The sequence below is a fragment of the Cervus canadensis genome, chromosome 24, assembly GCF_019320065.1.
Source record: "Cervus canadensis isolate Bull #8, Minnesota chromosome 24, ASM1932006v1, whole genome shotgun sequence".
Taxonomy (NCBI): Eukaryota; Metazoa; Chordata; class Mammalia; order Artiodactyla; family Cervidae; genus Cervus; species Cervus canadensis.
This window is the reverse complement of record NC_057409.1, coordinates 43329923-43342398: the sequence shown is the minus strand read 5'-3', so window position 1 is coordinate 43342398 and position 12476 is coordinate 43329923. Positions and strand designations below refer to the sequence as shown.

The 12476-nt window shown below is 45.7% G+C and overlaps 1 protein-coding gene across 3 annotated transcripts in view; it reads left to right on the top strand.

The window, feature by feature from the left end:
- Positions 1–12476, top strand: part of KIAA2012 (KIAA2012 ortholog) — a 127436-nt gene that overhangs the window by 62035 nt on the left and 52925 nt on the right. For all 3 annotated transcript variants that reach the window (XM_043444559.1, XM_043444558.1, XM_043444557.1), the window contains one exon: positions 11367–11504. In XM_043444559.1, coding sequence (XP_043300494.1) covers positions 11367–11504 — 138 coding nt within the window. The remainder of the gene's footprint in view (positions 1–11366; positions 11505–12476) is intronic.

The following is a 12476-nucleotide window of genomic DNA, read 5'->3' as shown; positions in this document are numbered from 1 at the left end:
CTCAAACTTTATTAGATTCTCCAAGAATCACTGTGTCTCTGTTTAAAATAAGACAGAAACCATCTCACCAGTTTTGACATTGTCTGTTCTCTCCCTTTGTTAGGGAGAGCAAACATCCTTTCTCACTTGCTTTATCTTGGGTTTTGTTGTGTTGCTTTGTGGGGATTAGAACTTTGGTAGTATCCTAAAAATCCTGTTAAACAAGAATTAAGTCTCTTTTTCCCATTTCACAAAGCCACTTCTATTTCGACCTATACTGTCTTCTTGAGTTCAGATTTCATGAATGTACATCAGTATAAATTCATATTTGATCTTGTGTGTCCTAAATTTACCTCTTTCAGATTTCCAAGAGCAGCCTGTAATTCTAGCGCACTAAGGATTTAGGTTGAATAAACCTATGTTTACCCCATCTGCTTCCTTGGTGGTTTCACAGATGGTGTTCATATCCCCTTTCAGCCTTCCTCTTTCAGGAGAAAAAAAGAACACCTGTAGACACACTAAGTTTTTGTGCAAGGGTACAAAGGTAAGCTTTTGTTTCAGTGTCCTTCTGATCCATAGCCTGCCTTTTGTTGAACTTTTTAGCTGTCATCTTAGAGAACAAGCTACTACTCTTTAAAGACAGACTTTTTTTTTTTTGTATTCTGCTCTACTCATCCTAGCATCTCACATGTTTGGGACAATTCTTGGCATATGCTACCTCCTCAAAAAAAGAAAAGTTGACAGATAAATCTCTTACTGACATTAAGGTCCATGTCCTAGATGGGAAAAACCTCCAAATAGGATTCAGAGATTGCATGTTTTTTTAATACTTATTTATGTATTTTAGTTGGCTTTGGCTGTACCAGGTCTTAGTTGCAGCATTCAGGATCTTCCATCTTTCATTATGCCATGCAGGATCTTTAGTAACAGCATGCAAATTCTTTTAGTTGCAGTGTGTTGGATCTAGTTCCCCAACCAGGGATCAAACCCAGGCCGCTACCATTGGAGGCACTGAGTCTTAGCCACTGGACCACCAGGGACGTCCCAGGTCGCACTTGTTTTATTTCCAATGAAATGATATGGAAGTTCAGCTCCCATTTCTCTAATCACTCACACCATCTCAGAATACTTCCTGCTGTTGGTTGCCATGATTTGGCATTTCATGCTCTGAAAACTTTTGGTCTTGTGCACATTGGAGATGTCACTAGGCATACTTCTTAGAGTCTTTTTGAGGCTGACAAGTGAGATTGGACCTAGCAGGAATGCCAGGGAGAATTAACCATCTGCATCTCCCCTTCCAGGAAAGTACCCTTTACTGCTCACCTTCTGTTTCTCATTTCTGACGGCATGGCATAGCATTTCCGGAGCTCCATGCCCTTCCTCCGCTCCCCAGCCAGCCTCTCTCTTCTCCCTCCTGCTTTCTTTCTCCCTGGTTTTGTAAATAGCTTTGTTTAGGAAACTTGATTCAAAGGGTTTTGTGTTTTTTTGTTTTTTAAAATCTAAGCAAACTTCATCTTCTAGTTCAGTCTTCACAGGATTACTTTGTCAGCCCAAAAACTCTGTTGACAATGTAAGGATAATTTACTGAGAGGGATTTGTTTTTAATTACCAAACTGAGGCTTTTGTTTGTTGAATTTTCACTGCAGCTATTATTTATTCCAGTAATTCTGTATTTATTGATATGTTGGCTACTAGTCTGACCAGACACAATATGTGTCTGATTTTCTTTTTTATTTTTATTATGGAAAATTTCAAATGCAGGCAGAAGTAGAGAGAACAGTATAACAAACCCCCATGTACCTATCATGCCTGCACGCATTTGTGCTTAGTCACATCCAACTCTTTGCAAGCCCGTGGACTGTAGCCCACCCAGCTCCGCTGTGCATGGAGTTTTCCAGGCAAGAATACTAGAGTGGGTTGCCATTTCTTACTGCAGTGTACCTATCATAACCTTCAACAATTATCTCTACATTACCAAGAGGGTCTTCTTAAATGGTCATAGCAGCCATTGTTTTTGAGGTTTACTATGGGCAGGGTTTAGGATTATCTCCCTTAATCCTTACAACAGCCCTATGAGATAGGTGCAGTTATTGTCCCCATTTTACAGATGAGGAAACAGATGTCACGACACACAGGGCCCCATTTAACATGCAACCTGCAGTTGCCAAAAGGCCTACTGCTTTGGGAATCCCTCAAAGCTGCTTTTGATGCTTGGACAGCAAGGAGATCAAACCAGTCAATCCTAAAGGAAATCAACCCTGAATACTCATTGGAGGGACTGATGCTGAAGCTGAAGCTCCAGTACTTTGGCCATCTGATTCGAAGAGCTGACTCACTGGAAAAGACCCTGATGCTGGGAAGGATTGAAGGTGGGAGGAGAAGGGGACGACAGAGGATGAGATGGTTGGATGGCATCACCGTCTCAATGGACATGAGTTTGAGCAAACTCTAGGAGATGGTGAAGGACAGGAAAGCCTGGCGTGCTGCAGTCCATGGGGTCACAAAGAGTTGGACACAACTTATTGACTCAACAACAACAAAGCTGATTTTAGATCCCAGCTTCTTCTGTACTGACTGGGGGGTTATTTAACCTCTCTGAGGCTTGATTTCCTCATCTGTAAAGGAAAATGACAGATCTTCCTGATGGCCAGGTGGTTAAGACTCTGTGCTTCCAATGCAGGGGGCGCAGGTTTGATCCCTGATAGGGGACTAAGATTCCATATTCTGCACAGCGCGGCAAAAAAAAAAAAAAATGAAGGACAGTGGTAGTTCCCTCATGGGGTCCTGACAAAGATTAGATGAAACAACATATGGAAAAGGATTAGCACAATGTTGTCACTAGGCAATCCTGATAAATTACAGTAGTAATTATTACTCTAGGCCCTTGTTCTCTGCTTGAAAACTGCTATCAAGCTGAATTTGGAGCCTGTAAGCAATCTGTGTTCACATGGAAAAAGGAGAAGTTTGAATGGCAGGAATAACTTAAAGGACTGTGAGTCAGTCTACCTATGGCTTACCCACTCCACCCACCTTCAACCCCCAAGGCCAGACACCCCCCACCCTGCAGATATCCTCCATACCATCTGGAATGTTTTGTTTCATTCCCCTATGTAATCCTACCTGTTGCACTTCCCTTTGGGTTTCTCTTATCCCGTTGTGGATTGCTATTTATTTGTTCTCCCCCCTGCACCTAAGGGAGCACAGCAGAATGCCAGGGGGAAGGGGAAGCAGAGATTTTGTAGGGGGGTGAGGGATCCTGTATCCAGCAGTGCCCCAACTCCCCCAGAAGGTGGCTGCCCAGAAACATTGAGAGGTCAGAGGTCAGGAGGGCAGTGGAGGGGAAGGGGGCAGGAAAGAAAAGGAAGACTGTCTTTCTCTTCTCCCAGCCCCGTGCTGTACAACATTACCAGACTAGTTCAGCTCCTCAGCCCAGCTAAATTACGGGCTAAATAAGTTTTTAATAGATCCACGTGGGAATCAAAGCACCACAGGAAACATTTCTTTTTTAGTGAAAGTTTCATTTTTTACAATGAAATCAGTTTGCAAGTTGAGATCCCCTGTCTCCCAGCTGCCAGGGTGGAAAATATACACCACAGTCAACATATCACAGAAGGCACACAGTTGGGGGTTAAAGTTTAGGGTTAGAAGGAGCTAGGGATTTGTTCAGATTAACTGCCCCACAACCCACCACCTCCCATCTCCCCATCTAAGTCTAAAACAGAAAGTGTCATGTCTCAAATACAGGCAGAGTTCCAGCCTGCATGTGGCCAGACATCCCCTCACAGAAAAAGCTAGTTTCCATCTCCCTTGGGGCAGAAGAGATCACTAGTTTGGCTTAAATTTTTTCTCCTCCAACCCCTGCTAAGCCAGATAAACAATGATTCTATTGTGTCAACAAAACACTTAATTAAACTGAGGACAGTATCAATGAGAACTCCCGGATAAGATTTTCTTCCAGATAGTTGAAGCCTTGGAATTCAAGTGTACTGCATTTCATTATTCCAAAACTCCTTGAGAACACTGAGGTAGGGAATCTGAGGCACAAAAAGCTTTACCGAGTTGACAAAAGTCACCGCGAGTCTCTCCCAGAAACTAAATCTAGAGATTGCTGTGTTTCTCTTCCTGGTCTAGTGTTTACCAGCTATCAGGCTCATTTGTAAATGCTGTGCGCTCAGCTGTGTCCAACTCTTCAAGACCCCAGCTTGCCAGGCTCCTCTGTCCATGAAATTTTCCAGGCAAAAATACTGGAGCAGGTTGCCATTTCCTACTCCAGGGGATCTTCCCAACCCAGGGATCGAACCTGAGTCTCTTGTGTTTCCTGCATGGGCAGGTGGATTTTTTTTTTTTTTAACCACTGTACCACTGGGGAAGCCCTGTAAATGCTTAGGAAGATGTAAAATCTCCTTCCATAGAAGTGAGGATAAAGTGAATGAAGACAGGCAGGGAACAAGAAAGCTCTTCTCTAGCCTCCAACAAAACTGTACCTCCACCACGCCTCCTTGTGGAGAACTCCTAAAACACTGTCCACTCAGCCCGTTTCCCCAGCACAAATTGCCTTGAGAATGTAAAAAGAGGGCCAGGATGTCAAGGGGCCAAGATGGGCAGGATGAACACAGGTGACAGGCACGTGGACCACTGAGCAGACATGTGGTGGGTGGAACCACGCTGTTACCTGGGGTCTCATGTGCTCCTCAGAAAGAGGCTGTGCAGGCAGACAGGGTTGTTTAGGGGCTTTGGGGGCAGGGGTCTGGCCACACACCATGTGGGATCTTTGTTCCCCAACCAGGAATCGAACCCTCACCCCCTGCAGTGGAAGTGCAGAGTCTTAACCATTGGATCACCACCAGGGATGTCTCGCAGAGCGGGTTGTTGAATTGAGATCCTGGTGTTTCCTCTGGCTTCCTGAAGACTGAAGGTCTCCCCATCTTCCAGGCCAGGGAAACCTAAACAGACAAGGTCTCAGAGTGGGACTTGGGAAGGCCGAGCGGCTGGCCTTACACGCCGGGGTCCCTCCGCGTCAGCCTGAGTGGACAGTGTAAACAGGACTCAGATCCCTCCCCAGGCAGTTCAGCCATGGGGAGCCCAGCAGAGCTCCATGCCCTGCTCAGCCCCACCTGTGTCCCCATTCCTGCTGCCTGCTTTTATAACAGCTCCACAGGCTGCCAAGCGCAAGAAAGAGCCTGAGAAGGCCAAGTGCAGGGGAACTCACCAGGCCCTTCAGCTCGTAACTCCAGGCAGGAGTGACCTTTTCCAGGATTCAGTCCCGATCCCAGTGACTTACCCATCCCCACTGGGATTCAGAGCCACCCCCGCCCCCACCTTCCAGGGAAGCGGGGTGGGGGGGCGGGGGGACAGATTCCCGGCCAAGGAGGGGGCCTGGTGGTCCAAAGGAGCCTCTGACTCTTTTCCTTTCATTTGCTCACAGGAGGGGACAAATACCCAGTGTGCAGAGAGGTTTGATGTGACAACTTGATAGACCACATAAGGGTTTCAGCAAAGGCCTCCCGACCCCGCTCTCCATGCACTAAGATAATGCTGGGGTGTGTAGCATATTTCAGATCTTGCCTACAAAGGCCCTCCTTCCTTCTGTTTTCATTCTCCAGCCCAGCTGGCCCACAGGTTCCCAGAGACTCTTGGCAGCTTGCTCTCAGGCAGAACTGAAGTTGTGAGCTGCGTGGGAGGCGGTGAGACAGCCAGAGTGTTGCAGCCTCCTTAATGAGGGACAATAGCTCTTCTTGGAGCCATGAAGCTACAGCTCCAGAGATGGGGGACCCCAGTTAGGAAGGAGTGCGAGAAGTGAAGAGACGCCCGCAACAGATCCGAATCTGTGTGGCTCTGTGGGACCTATGGGGGGCGGGACAGTCTAGCTGGTTGTGTTAGAATCTCCTTCCCTGCTTAACATAAGACGTTCCGGTGGCTGCAGCCCATGGTAGTGAGCCCTCGAAAAACAACCTGAAAGGGGGAAGGAAAATTATCCAAGAGAGGGTTTCACCTTGAGTTTGTAGTTCAGATATTATAATCCCAGAGTAAGAAAGAAAATGATATTTATTTTATTTGATGGACGTCCTTCGTTGGTTTTCCTACTTTATATATGTGTGCAACTGGATATTTGTACACAGCCAATAGCTGTCTTTTGTTCTGGCTTTCAAGTGACTCCCATTATGTTTACAGCATGATAATAATCCTGGATTTTCCATGGCTCAGTCTGTCAGAGCATAAGATTAGCTCTTGAATTCATTAACAGTCATCTCCTTCTAAATGTCAGATAAATTCTTAAATGCCAAGCACTTAACACAATGGCTTCTGTGCAATTCAAATCAGCTTTACCGAATTAGCTCATTAATCTTTATTATTTCATTTCCTGAAGAGAAAGGCTTCCTGGTGTTTTTAGCAGAACATAATAATATTAAAGTATTTACAGTACAATACAGGTGAAGGAATGGGTTTTGATTTTCTGTTAAACATTTCACCCTTGCCTCAGTTTTGTAATCATTCTCACTGAAGCAGACACATTAAAAAAAAAAAAAAAAAAAGCTTCAGGCACCTCTGCTTCCTTCTGCTTGCCCTGTTTTCCTTCCCCCAATCTGTGTTTTCCCCTCCCCTCTGCTCCCTGAGACCTTGACTCCCTCTGACTATTTATTCTGCCGTCTCTAAGAGCCTAGCGTGTGACTCTACCACCCAGAAAGCAGAGGGGTGCCTCACAGGGTCCGGATGGAGTCAGAAGGCTGGAGCCGAACAGGCCTGGATATCAGGAACTCTCCTTTCCAAAGAACCCCTCTGAATAATCGGATACAGGCTATGCTGACTGCCAAAGATAGATCCTTCCAGGACTGGCTTCTTCCTGTCACCCAGTTCTCTGCTCAAATGTCACTTCCCCAGAGAGGTCATCCCTGATCACCCAAAGGAAAACCCCACTCCTCCCCCACCAACCTCCATCCTATCACCATTTCATTGTCTTCATAGATTTATCACCATCTAAAATCACTCTGCTTGTTTATGTGTTTTTCTGGCACACACAGTATCACTCAATAAATAACAGTTAAATGAATAAAGCTTTCAAACCGTGGTACTAGAGAAGACTCTCTAGAGTCCCTTAGACAGCAAGGAGACCAAACCAATCAATCCTAAAGGAAATCAACCCTGAATATTTATTGGAAGGACTGATACTGAAGCTAAAGCTCCAATACTTTGGCCATCTAATGCAAAGAGCCAACCCATTGGAAAAGACCCTGATGCTGGGAAAGACTGAGGGCAGGAGGAGAATGTGGCAACGGAGGATGAAATGGTTGGATGGCATCACTGACTCAATCAACATGAGTTTGAGCAAGCTCTGGGCGACCGCGAAGGACAGGGAAGCAAAGCCTGTTGTGCTGCAGTCCATGGGGTCACAAAGAGTCAGACGTGATTTAGCAACTGAAAAACAGCAAATGAATAAAGTGAAATGAAAAACCACCCCAATGCATAGCTTTCTTTCCTTTTCCTCTTACCACTACTTTCCAGAATCCTATTTATGTATTTAATCTTCTTTCCTCTCATCTCCCAAACCCCCTTTCTCTATCATGTGTTTGTTAAAATACTTGAACGTAATCAGCAAGAACAGTACTGCGTGGACTTCCCTCATGGCACAGTGAATAAGAATCTGCCTTCCAATATAAGGAACACAGGGTTGATCTCTGGTCCAGGAAGATTCCACGTGTTGTGAAGCAGCTAAGCCCATGCACCACAACTCCTGAAGCCCACGCACCTAGGGCCCGGGCTCCACAACAGGAGAAGCCCCTACACCCCAACCGGAGAGGAGCCCCCGCTCTCCAAAACCAGAGACAGCCTGCATGCAGCAGCTAAGGCCCAGTGCAGCCAAACAATAAATAAATTTTAAAAAACAGTACTGCACATTCCAGCGACTGTAGAGTCTCACTGGAAACATTCCATCAAGCTAGAATTGATGGCCCCTGAACCTTAGGGAGATGCGCCATACAGTCAAGAAAATTGTTTTATCAAGTGATTTATAGGCTAAGTGATCTGGAGAGACATCTCAAAGTCTCTCAGCTCCCTGCTCTTTAATCTGAGCACCACATAAGGAGTTAAAATAATTCCAGCCATTGGATCGAGTCTTGGCTGTGTCTTTTGTCCTCCAACCTAACACAAAATCTTCTCTTGAAGATCATGGAGAAACTTCCCTCAAAACCAGTATTGTCTGATTTCTATTATTCCACCCAGTGACTCATGCGTGGTTTTGGAAGTTCAGTTCAGTTCAGTTCAGTTGCTCAGTCGTGTCTGACTCTTTGCGACCCCATGAATCGCAGCATGCCAGGCCTCCCTGTCCATCACCAACTCCCAGAGTTTAGTCAAACTCATGTCCATCGAGTCGGTGATGCCATCCAGCCATCTCATTCTCTGTCGTCCCCTTCTCCTCCTGCCCCCAACCCCTCCCAGCATCAGGGTCTTAGAAAGCTTCAAATCCTTTGTTTGATTCTCGTTTGGACCAAATGCTTTCATTTGATCTAGAAACAGGGAGGGGAAGTCTCACTTGGAGAAGCTAATCAGATATGTAACTGAGATGACCAAAAAAAAAAATGGGTATGTATTTGTCCAGAAAAATCTTTATCTCTAGCCTCCTTTCAAAACAAAGGAACAGGGTGTGGATGTTCATCGGAATTATGGCTGCTTATGAGGATTCGCTGACTGTTAATTCATCATTAATACTTAAAAGTAATACAAATGTGATGGGAGGGAGAACTATGCCCAGAGAGACAGCCATCCGAGAGTTAGTCTCCTAGAAAATATGGAAATGATCAAATCCACACCCAGGGTGATCTCATGGCACACTAATGTATGTGACCCCAGGAAATCAGCCCTGAAAAATAACACGTCACATTCCTCTGGGAATGAGGAAGCCAGTGGATAGTCCTCGAGGTCAGCACGTGCTTCCTGGATGTCTCTCCTGCCCTCCCCAACCAAGTTGGGCCATAACATGTAGCTTGCGCACAATGTTATCATTACTTTTTTTTTCCATGCTTTTTATGGTGGTAAAAGTCACATAATATAAAATATACTTATTTTAACTGTATTTAACTGTACAGTTCAGTGGCACTAAGAACTTTCACATTGTTGTGGAGGTCTCACCATCATCCATCTCCCAAAATTTTCACCTCTCCTAAACTGAAACTCTGACCCATTAAACCCTAACTCCCTATCCTCCACCCCACGCCCCTATGCCCAGCCCCTGGCATCTACCAATGTACTTTCTGACTCAATGAATTTGTCTATTCTAGGTACCTTGTATGAGTGGAATCAAACCGTATTTGTTTGCACCTAATGTATATTGGGATGCATTTTAAGGTTAATTTATGTCCTACAGATTGTACCTTCTTTTTCTCCCCCTGTGGTAGGTTCTCATTAGTTACCTATTTTATACATGAAGTGAAATGAAAGTCGCTCAGTCGAGTCCGACTCTCTGCGACCCCACGTACACAGTCCATGGCATTCTCCAGGCCAGAATACTGGAGTGGGTAGCCTTTCCCTTCTCCAGGGGATCTTCCCAACCCAGGGATCGAACCCAGGTCTCCCACATTGCAGGCGGATTCTTTACCATCTGAGCCACAAGGGAAACCCTATGTATGTATTTTATATATAGTGTATTTATGTATGTATATATATATATAAATCTTAATATCCCAATTTATCTCACCACCACCCCCTCCTCCCTTGGTGTCTATACGGTTGTTCTCTATGTCTGTGTCTCTATTTCTGCTTTGCAAAAAATGTTCTCCTGTACTATTTTTCTAGATTCCACATGTATGTGCTAATAGACGATATTTGTTTGGTTTGGCCAGTATGGCGCAAATGTGTATTCATTTCCTGACCCTGTGCAGGGCACGGCAGCTGCCTCGGAACAGGACAGCCGTCGTTTCCTGCCCTCGGGGGGCTTCCAGTCTGGTGGGGAGGAAAAGGTGGCTGCAAGTGCATGAGCATCTCCCTGGCAGTGGTGGGGAGAGCTGTGTCCTTCAAGATGTCACGGGAGGCATAGATGAGCCAGACCCAAAGGACAGGGAGGAGTTAAGAGGGAGGGGTGTGGTCCCCAGAGAGGGGGTGCACAAGGGCAGCCTTGCTCCCGGAACTGAAAGCTCAGAGCTGATGGCAGGCCTCCGAACTTGCTCTTCCCACGGTGAGGTCAATGCTTCCCATGGAGAGCCCCACCAAAACTTCCCTCGCCTCCTTCAGAGTTTTGCTCAAACACTGCTTTCTTGTAGGTGTTGTGGGGGTTGGGGGAGGGGGCAGTCCTTGACTACTTAAAATTGCAACCTCCATCACCTTCCCCAGCTGCTCCTCCCTCCCCTCTCTGCTTTATTTTTCTCCATATCACGAGTAACCTTCAGATGTAACTGATGTTCCACCTATTTGCTTGTTATTTCATCCCTCTCAGTGGAATGCATGTGCAGTTTTCCTGAGAGTGAAGCTTCTGTCTGCTTCTTGCTCTCCTGGGCATAGAACAAGCACACAATAAGTATTTGCTGAATGACTGAATGAGACAGGAAAGATAGTCCAGGGCCAGGCAAGAAGAGGCATGTAAACCTTTTCAGCGGGTTGGCCTTCATCCTGAAGGGAAGGGCCTGTGAAGGTCTTAAGCAGAAGAATGATGTGGTCCAGTTTGCATCCAGAAAAAGCACCTAGGTTGCAGTACAAAGCATGGACTGGCAAGCAAGTTCAGGATATACTCTGTGGGGTGACAACATTTGCATGTTGTGGCCACAGGAGATCAGAAAAGCCCCCTGGACGCCTCCATCAGCCCATTCGTCCTTCCCTCTCTGCTAGATTTGTTCAAATCACTCTTTCTAACACATCAAATATATTTTAAATTTGGAGATAAACTGGAGTCTTGATATAGCTGTGTTTGCTGCAAGGCAGATTTCATAAATGTTCATGGACTGTAGAAGTAGCAAAAAGATCTCATCAAAAAAAGGAGTTCAGAAAAAAAAAAAAGTTCGGGGCAGTGCATGATTTCAGCTCTGCCTTTACCTGCTGTGTGACTTTGGGCAAGTTACTTAACCTCCAAGAGCCTCTAGTTCCTCATCTGCAAAATGGGGATAGCAATACCTGCCTCACAGAGCCGTTGGGAGGATTATATAAAGTGACTGCTACCCGGCAATACAGTGAAGTGCCTTTTCCCACTTCCCCATCATGCCGACCCCAGGTGTGAATTCATAACCAGTCTCAAGGTATCCTCCACACATATGCCTCCCCTGTGTCTTCCCTGGTAAAAATAGGTGTTACTGTTAGTGTTCCAACGATGAAGAATTGCTTTCTATAAATATTTGGGGATTCGGACTAGTTCTTGTCGTACTGTATATCATTCCTATGAACACTGGGCTTTCTGCTTCTCTTCACAGGGAGCCCAGCAGTCCTTGGAGGCAGCAGCTCAGAAGACAGGAGAGCCTCAAAGTTGTATAAATAAAGGGCTGATATGTTCAAACAGAAAAGAATTTTACACACGCAAGCTGCACCTCGACATGACGCCGTTCCTGAAGGTGATCTCACACTGAGAAGACGAGGGGTTTTATAGACACACACACAGGAATTCCAGTTAATACGCTTCTGCATGGTACAAAAAAACAGCTTCAGAAGTCCCTCAGAGTTCCTGCTTTATCATAAGGGACAGAAAATAGGCAGTTTGTAGCAGAGAAAGATAGAACAAATTAGGACAGTAATCACAGGCAGCCATCGGGGACAAATCAGTTGGGTGTCTGGTTTGCTTGGTGGAGGACAGGGAAGAGAGGAGAAAGGATAACCTTGAACCACTCATAAAACAGGTAAATATAACTCATTTTATCTTGACAGTCATTAAAGTAATTGTTACTGTTTTACCCCTCTAAGTGGGTAGAGCTGATAATCCTACCACAGAGAAGGCTAACTCTTGAGTTAACTATTTAGAAGGCAACTGCCAATTCTCTTCTGGATGTCTGACCCTGTTTTCCACTCGCTAGGAGTTCATTACTTTCCCAAGTTCAGCTTCAATTCAGCTAAGGGTACTGAGAGTTCCTGTGGTGGGGATGGCACTTGTCCATCTCTGCAATCTGCCCCCCTGCCCTGGCATCTGGGCATGGAGGCAACTGGCTCATGGAAGATGCTTCCTAAATGCCCCAAAAGTGGGTCCCCTTTTCATCCCACAATCCTCTGGCTTAAGAGCCTCTTTCTCCCCATGATTTGCCCCCCTCAGAGGCGAATGAACAAGAAACAAATGACCTTGGAGTGAAAGAAATTGATCAGGAACAAAGCAAGTCTTGGCATGGAAGGATCTCAGATCCTTCATACTACCCTGAAACACAAGATCCCAGGTCCTTGATAAGAAGTGGTGACTAAGAAGGATAGAAACAAAGGTGACGACGTCAAACACTCATGGGGCTCATGATGGGAGCGCTTTCCAGTGCTGTAGACTGGCAGGGACTTCCAAATTCATGTGGGTCACCCTCCTAACCTCACTGGTCCAGAGTTCTTAGGTT